General features: G+C 49.8%; 1 protein-coding gene across 2 annotated transcripts in view; it reads right to left on the bottom strand.

The window, feature by feature from the left end:
- Nucleotides 1-1206: 1206 nt before the first annotated feature.
- ARL3 (ARF like GTPase 3) overlaps nt 1207-26421 on the bottom strand; it is a 32532-nt gene continuing 7317 nt past the window's right edge. Inside the window, exons 2-6 of one of the 2 annotated variants that reach the window (XM_090056778.1) lie at nt 24646-24789; nt 23379-23495; nt 13957-14007; nt 11723-11908; nt 1207-4652 (exon numbers count right to left, since the gene is read on the bottom strand). In XM_090056778.1, the coding sequence (XP_089912904.1) occupies nt 4605-4652; nt 11723-11908; nt 13957-14007; nt 23379-23495; nt 24646-24789 (546 nt within the window). In that variant the 3' untranslated portion in view covers nt 1207-4604. The remainder of the gene's footprint in view (nt 4653-11722; nt 11909-13956; nt 14008-23378; nt 23496-24645; nt 24790-26421) is intronic. The other variant, XM_090056777.1, reaches the window with a different exon arrangement.

Genomic DNA, 26421 nt, shown 5'->3' with positions numbered 1-26421 from the left:
AATCCATTAGGCAATGAGAGGTGAAAGTATTTCCTAGTTTGCTTTAAAAATATCCAGGATCAGTGAAAACTGGACCGTAAAAAGAAAATAATGAAGTGTGACTATCTAGAGCATTTGTTTCCAATGGGTCTGACAGCCTGGCAGCTGTCCTGAGCATGGAGGAAAGGTCTTGTCGGTTTACAGGGCTCCAAGTACTTGTCTCTCGCTCCTCGGGTTTTTTTGCTTTTGCTTGTTTGGTTTGCAGGGCGAGGCAATACAAACGTGTAGAACGGGTTGAAAAACCCAGAAAGCTTCCCCAAAACCCGCGGATGTGTTTTCACAGACTCAAACCGAAAACTGTACGTGTTTCTTTGTTCCCGCTGCCCCCAAGAGAGCTGCTTCTATCGATTGCTCTCCAAAGTGATAGTGAGCGTTTTCACCATTTTGATCGCGTTTTTCAAATGAAAGCCTTTAAAAAAACAAACAAAACAAAGCATGTCTTTTCCAAGAAAGGAGGAAAAAAGCCTGCCCCCCAAAATTCACCGTTCGTTTGGGCCCAGGAAGAATGTTTTTGGATAAGGTCAGACAAGGTTTTTTGAATACATGTGATATCTTTTATTAGACCAACTCAATAGGTGGAAAAATTATTCTTTGCAAGCCTTTGGGCACAAACACCCTTCTCCAGTCCTTAGGCCAACATGGCTAGAACCAACACCTTTGGATAAGGATGGTTTTTCCCTCCTTTGAAAAACTGGCTTTTGGTTTAAAAAAAGGTTGACTGCTCCTACTCGCACCCCCGACGTGAGCCGACAGGGCTGGAGTGCTGCAACTTTCATGCCAGTGGTTCTCGACCAGGATGCCACGAGACCCTTCTCAGGGTGCCACACAACGCTAGCACCCTTAGATGTGCAAACACCTACGTGTGATTCCCAAGATAAGCCCGGCGATTTCGAATGGGAACGCGGCGTGCCAGAACAGCTCTGCCTTGCCGGGGTCTGTGTCTTCCCAATCTTTGCAACAGAAGAATTTGTCCCCCTCTTTTTTTTTCCTGTAGGTAAGAAAGCAGTGAAGGCGAAGAGCTGGCATTTTCCGAGAGGGGCCTTGAGTCTAAGGAGGCAGAGAACCACTGGTTTGGTTGGCTTTAAATGCAAAGGCTTTGACTGGACTGGCCACAACGTAAAGATTCAACGCGAGCCCCAGACGAAATGCACTCTCCAAACCAAGACGTGTGTTTCTACTAAATTGGAGTTTATTTTGTTTTTGACAGAGACATCTACACACCGAGGAACAGGACTGACTATTGCATCCCCCCGTTGGTCCAATTCAAACAAGGAACATAAACCCCGAACTGGGTGGGTCAGACTGTCTGCTGACGTGGGAGGGGGACAGCAGGGTTGGGGTGTTCTTCGGGGAGTGCCCCTGGTTTGTACGGTGCCCTAGTGCACGAAGGCGTGATCCAGAGTGAGGTGCTACAGCCTAGATACAGCGGAGAACGATCCAAGCAGAGTGAGCCGCAGCAGCGAGGAAGCGTACAAAAAAATGCAAAGGACCTGGTTGGAAAATGGGAAACGAATGAGACTTTCTCCAGCCGGTGCTGTGCCATTACCCAGGACCCAGGTGGAGAGACTGGGTCTAACTGGGGGGGAAGGAGCTATATGAAAAAAGCCGCCCACGTCTGCCTAGGTGCAGCATCAGAGGCAGGAAGAGAAGCCCAGCTCTCGAATCGCTAGGCCGTGCTGTCTACTGGAGGTGGGAGGGGAAGCCAAACCTAGCCCCTCCCTGAGCTCTGCTTTCCCCTCCAAGGACCGAGGCCGAGATGGCAAAGAGCCGCTACCAGACAACAGCAGCACAAGGGCCGCTGGCTCGAAACCGAAGTGAGACCAATTCGGCCTGGAGCGCGGGTGCCTGCTTGTTGCATGGGTGTTTTCAGCGGGCGCGTGTTGCAGCGGGCACCGGGGGCACCGTAACTAACTCCCAGAGCCACTTCCCAAGGGCTGTGGTTACAACACTTGCATCGGCGGTGGGCCGACAGAGATGCCCTGGCCCAAGCCCAAGTCGGGAGGCTGGATGCAGGAGTTACTGGGTGGAATTTAATGGCCCGTGTTACGCGGGAGGTCAGATGAGACGAACATAACGATCCCTGCCGGCCACGCAATCTGTGAATCCATCACCTCTGCCCATCTCTGCGAGAGGCCTCGTCTCTCTCTCGCCTCGCTCCGGAGCGGGGAGAGCAGAGCGAGAAGGACGCAGCCCGACCTCCGCAGCGGGCTGCGGGTGGGCCGCGCTGCTGGGACGAGGGCAGGGGCGCTACTTGGTGTCCCCGGTCAGCCCAGCGAGAAATAGGGACCTGGTCGCATGGGTTGGGATCAAAGATACCAGCTTCATCACTCTGCTGTGTGCCACCGGCTACGGAGAGTGGTGCCTCTTAACCACACTAGCCCAGTGGCTTTAGCTGCAAGGGGACCTCCAACAAGCAGGCAAGTCTAACAGCCCAGCGAGCCATTTCTAGTCTCTATGGCCAACAAGTCACTCCTTCGCTCCCAGCTGGGGTTACAGGAGCAACCTCCCAGTGTGCCCAAGGCAGGCGAACGGCAAGGGTGAGCTCTTCGCATGCAAACAGCAAACAGCGATGCGTGTTCTCAGCTCCCCCGTGGAGGGAGTTAGCAAATGAGTTTTCTGCTCCACAAACATGATCAAAGAGCAAGGAGGAGCCCACCCTGAACCTCTCCTGCCCCAGCAGGGACCTACCTGGCCATGGGCAGTCGTGGGAACTCGTTCATGCTGAAGGGAAAGGGTAGGAAAGTGTTTCGGAGGCCGGGCACCTACAGCGCAGCAGGAGCTATGGGCTTTGAGGCTCTGCCCCAACACAAAGTTTGTCTTTGTAAGAGCTGCGATTGCTTCCGGGGCTCGCACCGAGCAGGGGCAGGAACAGCCAGGAAGCAACTGCGCAGACATGCGCTGCCCTACGTTTCTCCTCCCAGAGGATTAGCCCCCGGAAACATACGCCGCCAATATTCCTGGGGTCCAGAGAAGCTAATGCAGCTGCAAAGTTACCGAGCGACCTGATTTCAATGGATCTGTGCAGCTTATGGCTCTTTGCTCACCCCACACAAAGCTGGCATGGCCGCCTGGCATCCTTAGCTCTTGCTTAACAACTGACTCGAGCCCGTGTTTTTCCTCCATTTTTTCTCCCTTGAAACCAGCTCTCTCTGCCTCCCGCGTGTGCCCTTCTTCAGGGTTGGAGACGGCAGCAGATGCTGCCTAACATACTAGCCTGGCGATGCAGACAGGGCGACATTTTTCCTAATCTGCCCGTCCATCTGCTCTCTGGAGAGAAGGGGGCAGAGCAGTCCCTACCACCCTGCTCCATCTCTGACCCCCTATGTTCAGACTGCAAAGCTGCCCATCATGGCGGTTGACTGCCCCGCAACCTGAGCCAGAACCCATCTCTCTGGGAGGGAGCTGCTCCCGAGTGCTAACGACCGAGTCATCGCCAGCCGGGGCCGGATCAGAACCAGTGACTTGGGGTGAAAGATGCTTGCTCCCCACCCTCTCTGGATCTCGTTTCCTCTGACGCATGCCTCTGCGCAGGGAGGTTTTAGGCTGGCATTCCTGCCTGCTTGCTAGCGCACCAAGTCCCCACGGCGAGGCACGCCCAGAACAGCTCTGGACATGAAAGAAGGACATCAGAGGAGGCCAGAGAACGCGTTGTACAGATTTACGGAGGAAAGCCGGGGCCACATCTACAAGCTCTATCTTTGCAGAATACAAGGAGGGCATGAATTGTGCTTCGCTGCGGTCACCTGGAGGGCACTGGAAGACCAGAAGGGCTTGCATGACACCAGGACTAATTTCACAAGCAGAGCAACCTGCTGCTACGCTCAAGTTGGCTGCACAAGTTCCTGCCAGCTCTAGGGGAAACGCTGCCTTCTGGTTTGGCTGAGAGAAATGCCACCCCTGCTTCTCTTCCTCCTCTTTAAATGGTCACAGGCATGGGTTTTGTGCTCCTTTCCCACCTCTGGGAGTCCGGGGGAGCACCCTGCGGCTGGGCCTTGTTAAGAGAGAAGTCCCCGGTTATGGCTATAGGGCACAGCAGATTGTGCATGACTTCTACCTGTGTTACATGCAATGCCTCGGCATCTACCTGTTAGCTAACCGCATGGTAACACAGCAACTCATCTGTCGCTGGGAAAAGCTCTCGCTGACACCTGAGAAAGCCTTGAGTGATTGCAGCACCTGTGAGCGCACGGAGGTGTGTCCTTATCTCAGCCCCTAGAAAGCAGCCCCCTCCCCTGAACCCACCGGCCTGCCCTAAACTGAATCGCAGCCTTGCTTCTGGTCAAGAACTCATTTTCTAATCAGACATTTAATACTATTTATGCACGGGGGAGGGGCGGGGGGGTGGGGATGGAGAATTGCAATTCCTTTATTGGGCAAAAGAATAGGCTAAAGAGCACGTCGAGTTCCAAATCCAGCAATCGGTTTAACTGTGGTTCCCTTTTAACAGCTGTAGCCGTGCACAGATGGAAAAACATTTGGTCAGAAAGCAGCAAATTAGTGTTTTCAGGACAGACTTGTGCCTCCCGCAGCTCCTCCGGCGTCCACGCAACTTGCTGCGCTTTATTTTATTTCTTCTTGGCGTTGACGTTTTTGCAGACCCAGTTCATGCCGTCCTTCGGACAGAACGCAGACACAGAAAGGCAGCGTTAGTTGGGCATGGAGAAAAGGGGGTCTGGCAACCTACCTACCCCCCCACTCCCGTCCGTATCACTGTGCAAACAGCTACTGGGGTCCTCCACGTTCAGTCCCTAAAACACTTGGTGTCAATTGTTACAGTCTCTTTGGCCGCTGGATGCTGTCCGAGCACGGCTACAGCAGGGCAGGGGAAGAGAAGTGTTGGGATGCGACTCCTTAGAGGAAGGACCGCTAGGCAGTTGAGCTACAGAGGCAGATAAAGGATGTGCAGCTACATACAGTTTGTGTAACCTTGGGCCAGTGCCTTCATCCTTCTGCATGCCTGTTCCCAAGGAAAGAGGGGCAGACAGATGGCCAAGGTGCCGGCTGGGGCACGGGGACCTGGGCTTAACCCCTGCTCTGTGGCCTCTGGCAGGTCACTTAGTGCATGCACCTCCGTGTCTGGCCCTATAGCAGAGCTGGCCCCTTGCCCTGCTGAGGTTTTCTAATACTGGGGCTATCGAAGGACCTGGGCTCAATCGCTTCCCCGTCTATGGCATGGGAGTGGTAACTCTTCTCCATCCTGCAGGCATGGTGGGAGGGCTGGGTGGCCAGGAAAGGAGGGTCCAGGAATACAGCGCCCTGCTGAAAGGCAGCTGCTGGCTCACTAGTCCTGCAAATAAACCCAGCTACGAGAGCACCTTCTCCTCAGACTCGTGCACTGTCTAAACAATCACGCGGCCTGGCCCTGTGGGACAGCGGTCTCCAGTGGCGCTGTCCCAGGCAGGACCCTCTGGATTTCCGAGCAAAGCAGACGTGAGCTGGGAGCCGCTGCAAGAGAGCAGAGGGCCCCACCCAGAGAGCGTAAGTTGTCTCCCTGGCTTGCTATGCTGTTAGATCTTCAAAACACAGCCCTATGGGCTGTTTGAGCCACCTATTAATCACCCTCCGCTGTCCGAGCGCAGGGTGGGGCTTGAATTCCTGGTCTCTTGCTCCTCGCGCCAGCACAGAGGAACAGCCCCGAGACCTGGCGCCTCTTGGCACAAAGCAACGACCCCTGCTTTTGGAGACTGGAAAAGAACCGATCGGTTCTGTGCAGTCTGCTCTAGCCCTCGGCCGGAAAGATGGTAGCCCTTATGTACCTAATGGCTAACAAGCTGAATAAGAGCAGGAATCCCCTGGGCATAACTGAGAGCAGACGGAGGATCCGGCCTGAAAACAGCAGCGTCCCTGGACAGCTCTTCGGCTGGGGATCAGTCACGAGCCAAACTGACCCTTGTTGCAACATTATAGTAAAAAAACCAAGCCAAGCAACCAAGCCACATCAGTTTACAATGAAGACACACGCACACCTCTAATAATATCTCTAGATCTACCCTCCGGTGGGGTCTCTCAATTTGTATTTAGTGCTGCAGCGCAAAACAAATGGCCTGAAATCCTAGGAGCAAAAGCAGGGGGAGGGGGGAAAGTTGTACGGTAGACTCATTCAAAGGCCCCACAGCTTTGTGTTCCAGCTTTCCAACGGCACAGCTAACCTGCGTGTAAAACGCACAATGCTTTCAGTGATCGGTAGCGGGATTTGAAGCTTGGTGCTCTTAGAGAAGGATTCACTGCGTAGGGGCAGCTGCAGGTTTGCCGTGGGGTTGGAAGGCGCAACGGTGAGGCCCTGGCTCCACAGCCCTCTTTAGAGATCTGTGCGGTTCGCTTGCAAAGAGGTTAAAAAAAAAAAAAAAGATTCCCGTTTCCCCTGCCTCTGAAGCAATAATCACATTTGCACACATTATGGCATACAAGGCAGGCAGAGCCCCTCATTCATTTTGAATGTAGGTTTATTTGCTGAACGAGAACAGCTGAGACAGCTTAAAGCAATAAATATCAGCTGACACCCTCTGCTATTCAGTGCAGTAATCCCATAAACAATACATCACTGCAAAACAACAAACACGCATCCTATCTCCCAGCTAATCTGACCAGAACCTGAATTTACAGTGATTAAAACTCCGCCCGCTGCCATTAGGGAGCTGGGGAAGGGGAAAGGCAAGCCATTTTTACTACCGGAGAGGCGAGGGTCATAAAGCAGAGTTTATGATGGGATTTACCATGGCTGGGAGCCTGGCTGCATCAAGCGTATAACGAGGGCAAAAGAATGACAATGCACTACGAGAGAAGAAAGGTGAACTCCAGACGGGCTCAAGATGTGGAATTGGGTCACCTCACTTCGGAAGCAGGAACGGCTTTAAAACCGTTCTCGGGCATGAGTTAATTCGCAAGAAAACCATGTTCAATATCTAGTTCGTTGGCAGCGAGGGGGAGACGACGAAGAAAAGACAGTGTTAGCGCTGTCAGACACGAGAGTAGAGTAACTGGCTAGTGGCCACCTACTATAAGGGCATGGTTACGCTTCTAAGGCAGCTTCATTGTGGATGGCGTCCCTCAGGCAAGCAGCAGCTGAGGATATTTTGCAGATGGGGAAATCCAACGGGAGGCAGAGGCACAGGACGATGGCGGGGGTCAGATCTGCGATGCGCTGCGCTCCGTGGAGAAGTGCAAGGGGGAGAAGGCCCTCCATCAGCAGGGGAAGGAGCAGGGTGAGGAGAGGAAAGAGGCAGGTCTAGAAGACGGGGCCGAACCCGCGGCAGGTTTAGCAACGAACCGTGTCCCTGCCTCTGTTTGTCTTTATGCTTTCTTGCCTCTGCATATTTAAACAACGGCTCCTTGCGAAACGGACTGTTTGGGTCTGTGCGACTACGCGATACAAAGCATAAATAATAAATGCCCTCGCACTGCTGTGTTCAGAAGCGGCGTGATTTACCGTGAGCGGTTATTTGAAGGATGAGCGTGAGTGCAGCATTAGCATGCCAAGCTCAAGGAGATATTAAGTGCAAACCCTTGGCCAAGAAGAGATTTAGACTCCCTTTTGGATCTGATTCTCTCTGTTGCTAGAGAGAGTTCGGGTAACGGCAGGGTTAACTGAAAACCCAGGATTTTCCCCCTTCTGGACAGCTGAGTTCAAATCCTATATATTGGTCATGAGGGCAAACGACAGTGATGGGAACTGCTGAACGCCGTGTCTGGTGGCTCTGTGCTGAGGACAGACCAGATGCTGGAATATCGTGGGGTGCCGTGGTGGGGGGCATGCTGGGAGAGGATAGAGTAGCAGGGGCAGGTGCAGGTTGGGATTAACCAACCCCCACCTGCACCCCAATTGCTCCAAACTCTGTGTTACCTGCTCCTTAGTTTTAACCGCCAAGCCAGATGACTGAACACAAGCAGATGGGTCCCTTCCTCCCCATAAAACCCTTCTGATTTAAGCTGCCCTGATTTAGTTTGTCGTGCAGGTGAGGCTACAAACTTCTGCCCCCCCAGTCACGAAATAAAGGGCAGCGAGGTTTAACCCCTTTACATCATCCTGTATTGGCCCAGAGGATTCAAAACTCCATCTCCAGCAGGTTCAGCTTTTATCTCTGAACCCTTCGCTCCTGTCGTCCCCTTGCTGCTTCTGCCAGCACACTGGCCCTTAAAAAAAACCCCAAAGCAAAATGTCCAGACTGCTGCCAGATGGACATCTCCCTTTAGACCCCTGGTGTCCTGTATTTCTGACATAGCTGCAGTGATTCTCCTCCTTGCCTCCAAATGAGGCAAGACTCTGCTCCTAACGTCGAACCACAGCCTCTTACCCCAGCTGCTGACTGCCTGCTCTCTTACAGTTGCTGTTATTCAAAGGGGGACTCGATGCATTTTGAGTCAGTGGCTAATGTGATTAAAATATGGATGATCGCTGGTTTGCTAAGCTGCCGTTCAGGCTGGTTAGCTACGTTGTGCTGTTGGGGGGCTGTTTAACAGCAATGCTGGTCTTGCCTGTGTGATGGGTCCTGGCCATAGCATTCACGTAGCGCAGGCTGCGCCGGCTGAGAGTTCAGGGCAGCTGAGAAAAGGAGGCAGGCAAAGGTGGCTACAAGCCATCTTTCCACCTCCCGTAATCTTTAGGGGCCAATCAAGCTAGAGCTGTTTCAGGGCTGCTCGAATTACCTCCTGCTTTACAAGGCCTCGGAAGGGACGTTATGTCAGATACAGGCAACTTAAAAGGACCCACCGTGGGGCTTTTAGCCCAAGCCTTTGTAGGGCAGTAACACAGCTTGCTTTTGTTCACGCAACACAGCAAACCGTGCTGTGTAGGTTGGCCCGACACCTTGAATCATGTCAAATATCCAGGGTCCTTATTGAACAAGCCCAACCAAAGCAAAAGTGGCACAGTGAAATACCCATGGCTGCTTTCCAGAACGCCCTCACTTTTTCCTGGTGTAGCTTTGATGGGGCAACATAACACGGGGCATACAATTTTCACCTGCTGTTAGATGCACAGCGTCAAAATGCAATCCCCAAGAGAGTCCAAACCCCAACAAAGGATGGCTGCGAGGCAACAATTCCCTTGCCCTTCTCTTGTATCTGTCACCAGGATCAATTATCCCCTCAATCTGTGCCTCAGTTCACTTACTCCACAGTGTCTACTATTCTGATTCATTGTCCATGGTATGTCAAACCGAACACCACTGTCCAAACTGCAAACCTTTACTCCAGACCGTGAGATGGAGTCCAGACTGCTAGGGACATCTGTTTCTTTTCCTTTCCTAACTAGCCCTGAATTAAGAGATTAGACTGAAGTGTGAGCCTCCTTCAAATTCAGTTCCAGTGCACTGGAGATCCCACTCTTTCAATATTGCCATAAAGTCTGATTAATTAAATGGATGACCGAGCTACAGCTTGGGGAAGAGGGCGAGGAACTGATGATGCTTGTTCTTCAGAAGAAAAAACAAGCTGTTTTGGGGTTTCAGGAGGATAACACGGGGCGCTCCATTCAACCCAGCCGCCACTGTTTGGACCTTTCTCAGGAAGTTCTCCAGTCCCAAAAGGTTTATGCTAAAGGATGAGAAGACAAGGTGGATTCCCTCCTTGATTAACATTTTTATTAAATAACCTATTTCAAGTAATAGTTAAATTCTCTAAATTTATATCATTCTATTAACCATAATCTAATCTCATTAACCTTGAAATCCCCAGTCTTAACTACCCAACTCTATACATTATGGTGCTATCAGCTAAACTAATTAAATGACCTTCAAACTATTTCTCCTTCGTTTATTGCCGTTATTTATCCTTGCTCGTTGTTCTTCCTTGCAGCCCCTGCAAAACTCGCTCCCTCTAAATTCAGGTCCTGTCTGTACTCTTCGCAGAAGACCATCTCTCTTCTTAACCCAATCCACTGGCCCCATCTGTGCGGTTCACCCCTGGGTGCTGCGGCCTCCTGGCAGCAATGGTTCATACCCTCGTTCTTTTGCTTTCATTCCAAGGATCTGATGATTCTTGGCTTGTCGCATTCTCATTTACATGCCTACCTACCTCTCTCTATTTTTCTGTGGCTAAGCTCTGGATTTTCTGAGAGGTTCTTACAGCAGAGTAAGGGGACTGAAAGTACAGTTTGCCTTGGAGCAGTGTTGGGAAAAGGTTGGGAAATGTTCCTGTTCTCTTTTTTTAATCCTGGCCTTTAAACAAGTTATTGTTCAAGGATGTTATGCTCTTTGCTTTCAAAGCCCAGAGGCTAATCCTGGATAAATGATCTCTTCCTATGCTAATGGTGAGAGAAAATTCTCGCCATAGTTTTGCCATGGCCCGAAATGTCTCTGATCAGAAAGTTCCCTGGCCGAGAAAAGAGCTCGGCTGGCTGTGATGCAGGCTGGATTGCTGGGAAATTGAAATGCTTGGGTTCATTTGCAATGGGAGTGGCTATCTGCTCAAGGAGCTACAAGCAGTTTCTGCTTTGCCAGCCCCTGCCGGACAAACACTGCTGTAATAAACCACCATCTTTTAGGGTAAGAGCAGATGGGGGTGACGAAGTGGAATGCTATTTGACTTTGATGATGGTGATGAACAAAACGCCTCGGTCTGCAGATACTTAATGCCTTGGCTGCTGTCGTCTGCTATCTGGGAAGAAGCATGGGAGTAGATTTTACTTTGAGGCTAGATTGTGTTAGACGGGGGCGTTCGCTGTGTTAGTTAGATACAGATGCATTGCTTGTTAACTGGAAAGCCTGAGAAACAGCACACAGTGTGGAAGCAGGCAGGCAATTCTAGACTGGATTGGGAGGGAAACATTTCTCAACTAAGGCTTCAAGATGAAACTCCTAATTTTGGAGCACTTTGTCCTCTCCCCTCCTTGTGCATTCCTTGGCTGTTATTTCCCAGATGAGGGAGTAGGGGGGGAGTGTGCGTGGAGAAAGGAAGACTGACTCGGAGCAGTATAAAGTGGGTATAAGCCAGGGGAGTGGGAGAAGGTGACCAAAGATCCATTTAAACATCTGAAATACAAGCCCACGTTCCTTTTTTGCGCCTTGCTCCTTCAAGAGTAGCTCATGCTTGAATAACAGGCATTGAAAGGCAAAAAATCATCACCCTGCCTATAGTGATAGCATGATGTTATGCTGTCCTGGAACAGCACCGCTTCACAATAAAGATTTCAGGCCTGCAATGTTTCACTAGGTTGGTTGCAAAGGTGGTTGAATTTCTGACTTAGCCGAACAAACCCCAGCCCTCAGAAGGGCACTGTCCAGTCTATGCCACAGAAACAAGCTTTGACCGAATGTGAGATGAAGACCAGTATTTTCCTGAGTCTGTTTCTTTTGGCTCCATCAGGAAGGTTGTGTTCTGTTGGGGGCAAGCATCCTCCAGAGCACTTGGGTCATGACACTGCATGTATTTTGCTAAGGCACAAAGCCTTGAGAGTGCAACTGAATTGGCGCAGGTCCTGTTTGCAGTACAAGCTACCGTGTGGCAGGACTGGGGAGGTGGTTATAGCACCCGACCTCATTAAAAATGCAGTTCAGCCTTGATTCCTGAATGCAATACAGCCTTGTTGACAGTTTCAGCCATGTCGTGCTGCTTTTACCTGCGTGGTACCTGCCAGCTGGTAGCTCTTGCGCTGTAGACTGGGCCAGAGACACCACCTGGGTTCTCTTCAATAACCCCCTACAGACAGACCGTAAGGCACGATGGAAGGCCCGCCCTATCCCCTCACCTGCACACCCTCTCCCGTGAGGGCCGAACACGATTGGATCTGCCAGACTCTGTCGCGGATTGTGTGCAGGTTCAGTCCCTCGGCGATCTCGGAAGCAGGGGCAGCCGTAAGCAAATCCTGCTTGTTAGCAAATATGAGCACGGGGACTCCACTGAGCTTTTCCTCATCCAAGAGCTCGGCCAGCTCCTGTATCATTTAAAAGGGAGTTAGGGGGAAGGGAAGTGAAAAAAACCCAAACCCTTCCACCACCAGAGGTTGTCTCTAATTAGAATTATATTTAGGGCAAATGTTAGGAGGCAGCGTTTCAGCAAAGCCCAGATCTCCTTACCAAATAGCAAGAGTGTCTGCAATCACAGGGGCCTGAGGTCCACAAGCAAGTTCTTTTCAATTACAGGTTACGAAAGGATTCAGCTTAGTCTGAAATTAGCTGCTGGTTTACAGGCTAAAACTCTGTGCTTTGCCAATCCCTGCTCCCTGGAGACCAAGACTGATGATGCAGCAAAAACCCCATGTAAATTGGCTGTCTCTAAGAGTCTGCCTGGAGTTAGTCTGACTCATGTCCTAGAAACCAGGTGGTTCTCACCCTAATAGATTTATGATGATGCTAGTAATGAGCTTTGGTTTTTGTCCCAAGTTTTCTGAACTGCGATTCAAATCAGGAAACCCTGCTTCAGATGTAAGAATCTCCCTTCCAAAAGTAAGCTGATACCTATTAAAGGAAGGGAATAGCTGCAGGCCAGGCCGGGAGCGGTTTTATTGGCCAGACTGTAGTCCTACGTGCATGGCACAATGTTGCGTGGGATCTTGGGGTTGACTGGCTTGCAACTGAAAGCAGTCTGCTGCTCCTAGGGTGGGGTCTGGATGTACCGTGAATCCACAGCTATTAGACCTGAATGCCTGGAAGCTGGGCAACGGCTTAATCTGAACTCGGAGCAGGCAATCCCATTTCACTTTTTAATAAGCATCTGATCTTGTGACCAAGCTAACACAGCTGGTGCACCACACACAGCAGTCTTGATAAAGAAGCTGAGATCTGAATGACTGATGCAGGGTGTATCAAGCTTCTGGACCATGGTGAATTGTTGGGGGGGACCTACACAGAGGTATAATTTCCCTGAAGTACTTGTCTCATTGCTGGGGCTTTACTTTCCATGGATACTAGCCTAGCATCTTTTACGAACATGGCGTTACCGTGAAACCTTTGGGTTCAATGAATGCAGTAGCAGAGACCATGCTGCATCACAAATCAGATTCTAGCCCACAAAAGCAATCTGCTTGCTTGGTTTGGAAACCAGGGCAAAACAGAATCAAGATATAAATAGAGCTGGCTGGGAATTTTTTGACAAAATGTGTTTTTTTCTTTTCTGGCTGAAGAGGCTGATTCATCAAAACTGGAACTTTTTGTGGGGATGAATCAATTTGGCCAAACTGAGTGAGGGCATACACTGGGGGTATGAGCACCCCATGTTTCAATTCCTGGCCTGCCTGGCTTAGGCGAGTGCCCTCACTTTCCTATGCTAGAACTAGTCTTCCTCTCTTTGGCCTGAGGAATAATTATTTATGTGAAGTGGAGCAGCTCCAACAGAAGAGACAGAGAGAGAGACTCCCCAGAGCAGCCAAGAGCCGGGTGGAGATGGGAAAGTCAGGTTCAAGCACTTACTCTGAGCCAGGCACTTAAATCTAAGCCTACCACATCACAGAAAGACGCCTCAACCACTGAGATCTGGCTATTCTGGGCTGGGCAGTGGGTGAGGTTGGTCTGCCTGTCTCAAGCGATTCAGAGAGGCCTCGGCTGGGTTCTCTTTGGAACACAGACAAATTAGGAAACCTCAAAATTGTTCACACGCTGGAATTCATGTTTCCCAGCCAGCCTCACTTACAGAGTCCTTGCCATTTCTTTTCAGTTGTGCTCCAGAGATGATCGAGTCAATGTGATTTCTTTTTAAACTTTTTAGAGAACAAAATGAGATTCCTTGAGGTCCTGTTCTGGCAAGGCTCAAAGGCCTTTAAGAGGTGTGGGTTTTCAAAAAAAAACTAATATGAGGGAATAAGACTCCTTATTTCCCTTATTTCTCACCTACCAAAGCGATTTGTGCTTTGTGTACCAAAGCAAAGTAAGCTGAAGGGAGAGCCCCCCAGGAAATGTAAGTCTTTACCACAAACCACCAAAGCATCTTTCTAACTTGCATAAGAAACATGATATAACATCAAAGAGTTGGACAGAGGTTACATACCTGACCCGTTTCTTCAAACCTCTTTCTATCTGCGCTGTCAATGACATAGATCTGTAAAGATGCAGGGGAGGTTATTAATTTACAGAAGAGGAAGATTGATGTTGTAGCTGTCATGGTCCAGAAACGATGTGAGGGGCAAGGGTGTTGTTACTTAATTTATAGGAGTAGTATGGCTGGAAGAGCCCTCAAGAGGTAATCTAGTCCAACCCCAACTGAAGGACTAAACCAACCTAGGCAAGTATTTGTCTAACCTGCTCTTAATTTTCCAAGGAAGGACACTGCACTACTTCTCTAGGTAATCTGTTCCAATGCTTAACCACCCTCGTAGTGATAAAAGTCTAACATCCAATCTGAATTTTCCTTGGAGCAATTTAAGACCATTGCTCCTTGTCCTGTCCTCTGTGGCCAGAGAAAACAGTCTATCACCCTCCTTTTTATAGCTATGCTTCAGGTATTTGAAGACTGTTATCAAACTCACTCCCCGTAGCCCATTCATTCTTCTCTTCTCCAGCATCAATAATTCTAGTTCTTTCAGCCTTCCCACATAAGTCATATTTCTCCAACCTCTAATCATATTTGCTGCTCTCTGCTAGACTTTGTCCATGTATTTTTGGAAGTGAGGTACCCAAAACTGGACACAGTACTGTAGGTAGGGTCTCGCCAGTGCCAAACAGTGCAGAAGAATCATTTTCCCTTGACTTGCAAGTGACATTTCTATTACTGCAGCGTAGTACGCTATTTTGCAACAAGAACACACCGTTGGTTCACATTCAGCTTACAGTCCCCTATAACCTGCAGGTCATTTTCTGTAGTACTGCAACCTCCTTCCCCAGTCTGTATTTGTGCACGCGATTGTTCTTTGCACTTGTCCCTGTTGAATTTTATTTAATGAATTTTTGTAACTTTTTTGGGTTTACTGAGATCATTCTGAATCCTAACCCTCTGGAGTGCCTGCAACTCCACCCAGCTTGGCGTCATCGTAAATTTGCCAAGTGTGCACCCAATCCTATCTTCCAAATTGTCAATGAAGATATATTAAACAGTACTATACCCAGGACAGGCCCTTAGGGAACTTTGTTTGATACCTCCTCCCAAGTAGACACTGAGCCATTGATGACTACTTGTACAGCACGATGACCCAACCAGTTAACATTCCCCTCACAGTAGTTTCATCTAGTCTGTATTTCCTTAGCTTACTAATGAGAAGACATCTGGAAAGCATTGAACTATACAGAGCTAGTCTATCAAATGAATCGAAACCAGTTCCAAATAACATCCCTTATGCTTAGAGATGCACACATTTCATGCACTGTGCAACCATCAGCTAATTCTCTCAACTGCTCAAAAAAGGAAGGGGAGCTGCATTACAGCTGGGGAGAACAGGCTGCGACATGCTAGTGTCAGAAAAGGAGCTGGTGGCAGGATCAGGATTCAGATCATTTTCCAACTCTAAATTCAGCCCAGGAAAACATGCTGCCTCCTGGCAGCCAGGTCTCCACCTTCAGATGATCCACCACAACAAAGGGAGTAGCTGTCAGATGAAGGGCTAACTGTCATGGGGGTTGCATGCCTTTCCAGGGCAGGGCAGGGCTGGGACACTTCAGCAAGGAACAGCAGAAGTGAAGTTTGCACTGCTACTGCCTGGGCGCATCTACGCATATGCATTTACTACCCAGTAACCAAAATTACTGTGCAGTATGGGCACGTGTCTACACATGCACGCCCATATTGCACGGTAAATATGGCGACATATGCTGATTTGAGCATAAATTTGATACCTGCATCATGCAAGTATCAAATTTATGCCCGATTAGTAACTGCACAGTAATGCACTATAGCTGTCTTACTGCACAGTAGTAACCCTGTGGGTATGGACTGACTTGTGACTAGCTTTAGTCCCAAATCAGTCCACACACGGTGTTAAAGCATTTTAATGCCTGCACGTGTAGACGCTGGCCTATTCCCACTTACTGCACAGTAAATTTAAGCCAGCGTAAATGCACGTGTGGAAATGCCCCCCTGTGTTGTACCTGTTTTTTTGGACAAGGTTGGTCAATTTAGCACCTTTCTCTAGCACTGAATTTGCTGATTTCCTCCCTGGAAAAACTCAGAGCTTGGTATGGAAATCCCTGGGTGCAGGTGAAGCAGCAGTACCAGAGAAGGATGAAATTTGCTGGATATTCATTTAGTACAGACAGCTCCTCCCCTCCGTCTGGACTGCGCCGTCTTTATTGCTAATGCACTTAAAGCTGCAGAATCATTTTAAATAATCAGGAGGGTTCAATAAAGGTGGAGCCTCTGGGTTTGCCTGCTGTATAATGCAGGAGGGATTGTGCTGACTCATATCAATGTGATCCAGTCACGGGCACACAAGAGAAAGCTGAAAGACTCACAGGTCATGGGTAGGTAGGTAGGTGAATAAATGATGGCATGGACTGATGATAGGCATATCCCAGTGTAATTTATATGTTTTGTACGCAAAACCCTGTAAATGATGCTGAGATCAGGTACAGAGGCATGTGTGGTTATCCTGGGGTAGCAACACATCATGGGCAGCTATTATGGTATCTTCTGGTTTTTGGCAAAGAAGCAAACAGCTTATCCTGGCATGGAAGTGGATACGCAACACCTACACCAATGTAACTGATATCAATGAACTTTTACCCTGGTCCCTTCAGGAGCAAAGCTCCCCTGGTTTAGGAGTTGATGCCATCTGCCCTCTTCATTTTTTAAACAGGTTGAATGCCACCAGTGTAAATGTGCTGTCTGTCCATACCCTGAAAGAAAGGGAAGCACGGGAGAGGGCGTGTGGGCTGGCTGGCTGAGGAGACCTGCAGTGCTTCCCAATCAGTAATGACTGGAAATTGCTAGGATGTTATTTGACAGCTGTGCAGTGGCTTCCGTGGAAGCAGGCTGGTTTCCAGGGAATAGATGCCCACAGCACCCAACCAATGCCAAGATAAATGGCGTTCCTTCTGGCAGTCTTGGCAGGAGACTCGGCCCTTCCAGGCTAATTTAGATTGAGAACGGTGAAAAAAGGGAATTCTGAACGTCAGTGTTTATTAAAGGTTGGACTGGCCCTCTTGTGCAGACATCTTCTCTCGCCTGCAATGACTCAAACAGGGGGCTGCGGCACCCAGGGGTGCCCTAACGCGTAAGAACTGCCATTTACTGTGTCAGGCCATGGATCCATCTTACGCAGCCTTTTGTGTCCCACAGTGGCAAAGAATGGATGCTGAAAGAGAGAGTAACCTGGGTCTGACCACAGTTGTTTTCTCCACTGTTCCTCTCTCACTTGCTTCCTCCAGCATTTAAGGTTAAGTTTAAAGAGGCTGTATCCCTCCCTTCATGCTTGATCGCTACTGATGCCCCTTTCATCCAAGAATGTGTCCAATCCCTTGTGAATCTGGCTGAACACTCAGCTTCCACCACAGCTGGTGGCGATGAGCTCCACCCTTGAATGCCACGCTGAGTGAAAAATCACGTCCTGGTGTTGGTTTCAAACTTACTGCCTCCTACTTCCATGTTGTGACCCCCCATTTCTTGTCTGGTGAGAGAGAGTAAAGAATAAATCCCTACTGACTTCCTCTTCACCACTGAGTATTTTGCAAACCCTTCTCATGTTCCCCTTCAAGTGTCTCGTTGCTAAACTGCACATTGGACTCATCAGTCTCTCCTCATGTGGTAGCCCCTCCAGAGCCCTCATCATCCTTGCTGCCCTTCTCTGGACCTTCTCTAGTTCTTGAGATCCTTTTAAGGGTGCTGTGCAATGTAGCACTATTAGATGTGCAAACCTGATTCTCACAATAAACCAGCAAGATTGCAAATAGGAATCTGTAGCGTTAAAAACACTCTGTCCAGTTGCGGGCTTTCTGAGTTCTCTGTAGAACTGCTCTATTTATTATTTTTCTATAGTCAAAAGCAAGCCAAAACTAAGAGCCGGCATTTTCTAAGGGATGGCTCGAGTCTAAAAGCTTGAGAACCGCTGCTTTACTGCCTCAGGTTTCCAGGTCCTTCTGTGACAGGGATGCTGCATGTTGGTAAGGGATGGTGTAAGTTAGGGGTGGTCAATCCTTGGCACAAGCGGCACGTGTGTGGCACATGACAGATCAGGGAGGGAGCACAAAAGCAGACAGGGCAGGAAGCAGAAGGCAGAGCAGGAGATAAGGCAGGGAGCACAGACTAAGGAACAGGAAGCAAAGCAGTAGATAAGGCAGGGGAAGGAGATAGGCATGGCACTTGGGGAGGGTGCAGGGCTAATTTGTGGCATGCCTGCCAAACAGGATGCCCCTACATTGGTGTAAGTGCACTTGCCCAGAGGTGGAAGAGCTGAGCTTTGGTGTCGTTAGGACAAGAAGTGGAGATGACTAGAATCCAGGACACGATGTCATCTCCCGAGCTTCGATTTGGCCAAGCCAAAATGCACCAGCAAAACCTGCCGTTGGCTGTTTAGTGACGACATGTAGTGAACTAAGCTTTGCCCCTCACCCAGGCCCAGCACTCAGCACCAGCACAGCCCCTCTTGCCACGCTGGGGCATCACAGGATTCTAGTCACCTGATCCAACCCCTTGCACAAATGCAAGATGCTGCCTAAATCATCCCTGTCCAGTGCTAATCTAGCCTCCTCTTAAACACCTCCAACGAAGGGGACTGCTCCACTTCCCTGGGGGTCCATTCTACTGCCTCACTGCTCTGACAGGAAGGAAATTATTCCTGAGATCTAATCCTAAGCCTGCTTGGTTGCAATTTACAGCTGTTGTTTCATGTTGCCTTCTGCAGCAGTGGAGAACAGTTTTTCAGGGCTCAGAAGGAAGAGTGCCCCTTGCTGAATCACCAGGCCTTTCTCCTGCAGCTCCCCCCAGCCCAGCTGCAGAGATCTGACCAGATTAATGTCTGACACAGCAGTGCTGCAGGGAAACGCCATGTTGTGTAGCATGAGGCAAAGGCAACAAGCACATGCAGAGTGCCTTCTTCCCACCCAGACAACGAGCCAAAGAGCTGCAGGTGCATGCCTGAATGTGCAATCACCCAGATACACACACCTTATTTGCACTGGGGAGGCTTCCAAGTGCCCAGGTGTGTGGCACAGAGTGAGCTCCCATTCAAACACACCTGCACTGACTGAAGGGCGCAATCACTTCGGGCTTTATAAAGACTTTTGGAGGACCCTCCCCCTTGGTCAGGATGGAGCTGGGGCAGGTCTCTTGGGAACAGCACCTCATCTCGCCTCCGTGCTCCCTGGTTCCTGTAACGGAGGATGTGGACTCTGTAGCACAAGTCTGCAGTTTAAATCAGCAATGTCGGGGCTGTATCTGCACAGCTAAGAATGGCATTTTCCCTGCATTTTTAGGTGCTCTGCTAAAGGAGGAGGCTCAAATCCAGGGCTGGAGCAAGGGGGCTACACCCTCCCTGCTGATGGCAGATGTGGGTGTTGGTGATGAGGCCGTGCCATGCACAAAGTCCTGCTCAGCAGTGCGTCTCCCAGGTAAACCCCTGAGCAGGTGACTGGGAGGAAGCTGCGTGCATTCATTTTGTCTTCTCCCAGCCATGTGTGTGCTGAGCACCACCTTGGTCTGGGAATGACACCACTACTCAGTCTGCAGTGTATGACACAGTGCCCACTGCGCCACTGCTGCTAAACCCAGTCCTAGCCAGCTGATGTCAAACTCCCACTGGCCACTTCCCCTCTGCCCATTCCTGTGCTACCCCTGCCAAAGGCCTTGCACTGTTCTGGCTGAGGAAGACAGGGTCCCCCCCTCCCTTCGGTTGTAGGAAGAGTGGGTGTTAAGCCACTGCTACGAGGTGGACAGAAGAAAACCAGAGGATTTGAAGGCCTGTGACTTGGCCTTGGCAGCCTTGCCCTTGCAGTGCATTGCCTCTTACAGACATCGAGTGTTGGATGTAGCTCCTGGTTGCTGCTTTGCAAGGCTGACTTATGTCTGAGTGCCTAGCACTTGCTCTCCACATGCAGAACCACAGCTGAGCCCTGCATGATCGTATTGCACCAAGGCTGTGTTCTGTGCGCCCACTGCCTTGGTGGGAGGAGACTATCTAAGTTGGTTCAAACCCTTCAGTGAAGAAGAGACCCCCTTTTCCATCAGCCTTATGTCTCCCTCCCCTTGTCACCTCTCTTGTGTGGTTCTTCTTCAGGAAGGCAAGTGGCTGAGACTCTGCTGTGGTCATGTAACATAGCACCCTGCCTTTCCTATAATGCCTCCTCAGCTTAACCCCAACCCCCCAGCCCGTGTTTAAAACATGAATCATCTGATGCAGAGAAACCTTTGTATTGGAACGCTGCCTGCCGTGTCCCCTGTGCATTACACAGATGCTGAGGCGTGCAGCTCTTTAGCGTGTTACGCTGAAAGATGGTGTAGTTCAGCAGTTCCAGTGCAGCAGAGAGAAATAAGGTTGCAGGGTCTCTTTCTAGCCACACTGCTGGCTTTTTATTTTGTACTGTGGTAGCTCCTAGAAGTCCCAATCGCTGACTGTGATCTCTAGACACTGTATGACCACAGAACAAATCGATGGTCCTGAAGAGCTTAGATCGATGCAAGGCATGCTGTGTGTACACTGGCAGGCTGCTTTCCACCTCTCTGCTTCAGTTTTCCCATGTGGAAAATGGTGATGAAAGCAATGACCTAGCATTCAGGTGAATCTATTTCTCCAGCGTGAGCTGAGCCCTCACCAATGACCTCTGGACAGACCAATGGAACAAACAGTGCCAGACAATAGAAAAATACAAGATGGCCAAGGCCTGCATTTGCAGATTGTCCTCTAGAGCATCTCAGCTCATCTCAAGTGCCAGGATGGTGTGTTACAGAGCCAGGAATTACAGCCGGAAATGCTAGGCCATTGATAAATGACAGGTGTTAAGAGCTGTATGCTCTCTGCTAGAGCCCTCTCCCCTCCCCACTTCACCTGCCTCACTACCATCTGGTTTTAGCCAGATCTCAAACAACGCAGCCTCTAACTCAAACAGGTGAGCGGGTGTTGATCTGGGTGGAGTGACAATAAGGCAGAGCTGAGGCTTAATGATTGGAAAGCAAATCAGTACCTCATATAAAGGACTGGTGAACAGACTGATTCTTATATACACTCAGGAAACATTATTCAGATTACCTTTTAATGTGACTTCAGTCAATCAGCCTGTATTCCAGCCATGTGTGGACATGCTTATTCAGAATTAAAGTTATTTATTCCAAGTTATTTTATTTCAATTTGGAAGATGGAATTCAAGCTGACTGAAAATCTGTCCACACAGGGGTTTAATACCATTTAAACTAATCCACTTTTAAGTACAGCCTTCAATTAACTGGAATTCACTTTCCTGAGTGTCCCTCTATAGATGATCATTAGCAAGGATCCGGGTTTTCTCCGATAAAAAAAATCCCCAATTTTCATCTTAAAAAAAATAACCCCAAATCCCCATTTTTCCATTATTAAAATAAAACACGATAGAGAGATAGATATAGTGGTGTTTCATTTTGATCATGTAAAAATGTGGATTTTGGGGGTTTTTTAAATCCAAAAATTGGGGATTTTTTAAAATCGAAGAAAACCAGGATCCCTGAACATTAGGGACCAAAAAAGGCTGTTAGATTTCCTAGCTTTGCTGGACTTTCCATTTCCCTTCCTGGCTGACTCAAACTTGGGGGGCATGATGTGTGGAGTTTTGCTTGCTGTTCCCAGGTCACAGAGAACAGACGGTGTTTGTTTTTTTCTTATGCGTCCAGGCTTTGCAGGTTACCATATGGGGCCAAGAAGGAAGATTTTCATTTTGCATTGCTACAGGTGTCAGCATTTGTTTTTGCCTTCCTCAGAAATATTAGGTGCTGGCTGCAGCCAGGCTGGGGATTTTTGACTGGGTTGTGCTAATGCTCCTGCTGGGACCAAGGCCGGAGGTTCCAGGCTAGAGGGTCTTGCCTCTCTGCTCGGGGTCAGACCAATCACTACCCTTGATCAGGAAGAAATTTTATCCCACAGTTAGATCTACATGGATTGGCACGGGGTTTGCACCCTGCTCTGCAGCAGTGGTGGCATGATCCTCTTCCTTGGATTGTTTGAGAGTTTTTTAACGCCTCCTCGTCCTTGCAGAGACAGCACACTGACAGTGCCCTTGTTCCCCTGCTTTACCTATAGTAAGTTAGGGAGATGTGTGTGGCAATATGCCTGATAGTGGGTGGCTGGTGAAGTTTTTAAAAATTGATTAGATTGGTGGCTCTCAGCCAAGTTGTTAAGGTCCCTTGGGGTGCAGTGAGATCCTTTTAAACACACTGCAAGATGTGGCTCAATATTAGTGCTAGCAGGTAACAAGCGTGATTCACAGAGTGTCAAAACCATTCTGACCTGGTGTGATCCTTCTCAGTTCTTTGCTACAGGGGAATTGCTCTCTCATTTTTCCATAGTCAAAAATGAAATGAAAGCTAAGAGCTGGCATTTTCACCGGGGGGGGGGGCACTCTGTGTCTAATGTGTCTGAGAACCACTGGGTTAGAAAAACACTTGTCTAAGTTTGGTTTAGAAAGGGATGATCTTGCCTTGAAATTCAGGTGCGACCTTCTGAGGCTCCATCCAGCCCTCAATTTCTATGATTCTGTGATCCCTTCTATTGGGGTAAGTTAGAGGGGCAAGCAGGTGTGTGTGTGGATCTTTTAAATGAGGTTTCAAGATCAGAGGTTTTCACTGATCTGGATGGACCTCAAAGATCCTCTGGTCAGATCAGAGGTTTGCCGCAGTACCCTTGCTCAGGATTTTTCCCCCTTCCTTTTTACGCAGACTTCTCCACAGCTGTTGCCTCTATTCAGGAGCAGCTGCATTTTGGAGGCGCTATTTAACTTTACCTATACAGCACTTTGAGACTGTGCCATCCGCTCTAAGTGTAACAACCCTCCATTATAATTAAGCGTTTAGCTGAGACTCTTTACAAGCATCAATCTGTAGAGGAACATAGGTCTTACTGTAGAATCACTCACTTGGGAGATATGAACTCCCCTCCTGCATGCTTTCCTGTCAGACGTTGGGCAAGTCATTCAACTTTTCTGTGCCTCAGTTCCCCCACCCCCCAGCACTGTAAAATGACCTACCTCACTGTGGGAGGCTGAGTTCATTAGCAGCTGTAACATGCCTTGAAATTCCCCAGTGGGAAGCACTACAGATGTGAACTAATACGTGTTGAGAAACAATATGCTATTTTAACGAGACTGGCACAAGAAGTGTGGGTGTGGGTCCAGCGCACTGTGCTGCAGATGTTATGAATAAACAGAGATGTTTCTGCAAATGCCACCCTCTCCCTTCCCCGCCACTTGTTGATCTGTTCCGAACGGTTCGTGTAAGACCCGCAATGCTGCTGCTGCCCGACTTTCTGGCTGACAACATGGAAAGCCCTTATGTTAATGCAGCACTCAATTGTGGTTAATACTCACAAGGACATCAGTGTTTTCAAAATAGTTCCTCCAGTACGGCCGGATCTTCCTTTGTCCGCCTATGTCCCAGACGTTCAGCTTGAAGCCTTGGGACTGTACGCTTTTAATGTTAAAGCCCTACAAGAGAAGTCACAAGCAGCATTACCCTGGATCTTGGGATCGTGTTCAGGAGAGTATGGCTTTAACACCATTATCACAGTGCAGGAAAGAGGCACAAGATGGGCCTGGGCTGCTATTCAGCTGCAGAAGAGGTGAGAGGGAGAGCAAACGAGATTCTCATGCATGTCTGTATGCACACATTCTGGGATCAGGGGCTGACATCGTCATGGCTACAAAGATGAATGTTGCAGTGGGGGCCTCTGGAGGGTTCAGGAGGGTGGGTGCAGGAAGAGGTGAGAGAGGGAGATGTGAGATAAGGAGGAAAACAGAGGGCGCACTGAGAAGCAGCATGCAGCGCGGTCTCATGCAGAGCCAGAGGTCGGAGGCTTAGTCGACACCAGGCAGCGACGCACTGAGCTTAAAAGAGCAACAGCTGCGCGGCTGAAGGGTTCGTTTCATCAATTAACGCTGCGACTGAAAGGGCGTTCAACTGGAAAAACAGGATGTGGTTTGGGCTGGCAACATGCTGCCACCCAGCCTGGGGGAGCAGGGCTTGGAATCTGAGCGTGGGCTATTTGCTCTGGGGTGCCGGGGGCTGGGAGTGTCAGCGGGGTGGGGAGGGGAGAGGAGTGTCTCATGCAGCTCTCGAGCAGCCTCCGCTGGCCAGCTTGGGCGCCATGCTGGTGGTACGTGCAACTGCTGCTCCAGTGAGGAGGCTAAAAGCAGGGCAGTTCACAGCAACGATGATGGAGGGGCAAGTTCCTGGGACTCCCTGGGGGAAAGAGGTGAGGGACAACTGGCCAGAAGCTGTGACACGTCCCATCAGCTGCTTGTGTTTTTATGAAGGCCAACAGGGCCAGACTCTGATCTGTGTTACACCGGGGCCAGAGCAACTCTGCAGGCGTCTAGGGTGCTTGTCCTGTGCATTTGATTCCAGAACTGGCCCCATAGCTTGTGTCCCTGATGGTGACCATGGGCTGTACCCATTATCCTGCTCACATCCTGCTAATAATGCTGGAGTGAGCTGCATCTATCCTGATATCTAATCCAGCCCCCACATTCAGCCCATCGCATTTCCCTGGCACACTTTTCTTTGCCCATTTACTATGGTGCGTAGGACACAGCAAGGTGGAGGAACAGCCTCCCATCTGGGCAGGGCCTGTCTTACCTGTGTCGGTGTGATGTGGCTGATGTCTTCGGACGCCAGCTGTTTCAGAAGCGTGGTCTTGCCAGCATTGTCCAGCCCCAGGAGAAGGATCCTCACCTCCTGGTCTGGCGCGCTCTTCAGTTTGCGCAGGATTGACAGTAAACCCTATGGCAGACAGGAAGACCACAGGTGTTAATGCTGTGCTAAGATGCCCTCCCATTGGCCCCTGAGTCTGGGTTAGGACCCAAAGACTGCCACATCCTTTCATCCCTCTGTTCCCCTTGTTCTTGTCTCTTCCTGCATCTCCATCACATGCAGTGTGGGGAGCTGCCTGGGCTTTCCCAGGGCTATGTTGTTCCAGTCCAATAGCCTACCTGCAGGGTCAGAGAGTCAGTGTCCCTGGGATGTCGTACACTAATGGCCTGCAGCCAGGCTACTGGGTGATCTGTGCTGTCTTTCCCATCAGCAAAACCCTGATCCAAATCTCCCTCTTAGCTGGCTCTACCTTACTTTACGCCCTGGCATGGTTCCCTTACCAGTAGCCTCTCCCCCACCATCCGATTATCTCCAACCTCATTTATCAGTCTCCTAAGCATGCTAGACAAATGAGACTGGTGCAATTCTGGGCTCTCAGGACACAGCAGCTAACGGCACCCTTTCGATCCCTGAACCCCCTTGACTAGGAAATGCACCACAGACTCAAGCGGCTGACCATATCGGTCAGAGTTCACGAATGGACCATCTGTGTCGGTCAACTTGCACTGCAAACCACTGGAAAATAAACTGGGCCGTGTGCATGGCCCAAAGCAGAATTCAGACGCCTGTGCTGCAAGGAAAGGGCATCAACTGGAAAAGTCTCCTGCGTGCTGCCATGCAGTTGTAAATCACTCGTTGCCTTCATTCAGTTCGGGGGGTCTGGGACTAATGCTGTTGCTCCACAGACAGGCAATGGAGCCAGCGGACTCTGAGTCAAGTACTCCACCACTGACCTCATGAGTAAGGACCTACTTAATTCACGATTTGACGGTTTTTGCACAAACTATGAAAATCAGTGGTATCAACTGAGAAATATTCCACTGATTGCAATTTCCTGCAAAATCAACCTAACCCCCCACAACCATAAAATACGGTGTTTTACAATCTCCCAGTCCTTACTGAGATACTTAGACAATGCAGCAATCCCTGCAGCCACTCTCATGTGCTTGAAACACATTGACTGTCTGCAGTGATGACAGGGCCTCTCTGCCAATCTGTGGCGACAGTGGGGCCGCCGGGGAATGCCTGCAAAATTGAGCCTTCATGCCACGACCAACCCACGAAGGTGGCTTCGTCTCACTGCTAGTTAAGTAGGCCCCTACTCATGAGTGGCCTTGGGCTAGTTCCTTTACCCCTCTCAGCCCAAGGTCCCCTCCTGCCCCATCTCCGACTCGACTGTTTTGGATTTAAGTTCTTCCAGGCAGAGAGAGATTTTTGCTCTGTGTGGGGCACCCACCACGGCGGAGCCCAGGAAGAGAGCATGGCTGATGCCAACACATCCTTTCTGGGGCTTCTGCATTCCCTTCCAAGCCAAGTCGCATCCAGTCCAGCTCTACTAGGCATGCGTTCCCACCATGAACCACCACCACAGCCACCGCTTGGCAGCTGCACATGACCCAAAGTTCAGACCACTGAAGAAACCTGGAGTCTGCAACTCGGAGTTCAAATACCAACACTGCCCCAGACTTCTCCGGTCACGTGGACCTAGACCTCCCCAGCTGTACAACAGGGACAAAGCTACTGGCCTACCTCATAATGTGG

Source organism: Crocodylus siamensis, chromosome 7, assembly GCF_052110815.1.
Source record: "Crocodylus siamensis isolate JL-2025a chromosome 7, ASM5211081v1, whole genome shotgun sequence".
NCBI classification, from domain to species: domain Eukaryota; kingdom Metazoa; phylum Chordata; order Crocodylia; family Crocodylidae; genus Crocodylus; species Crocodylus siamensis.
The sequence above is the reverse complement of the archived record's forward strand: the minus strand, read 5'-3'. Positions and strand labels throughout refer to the sequence as shown.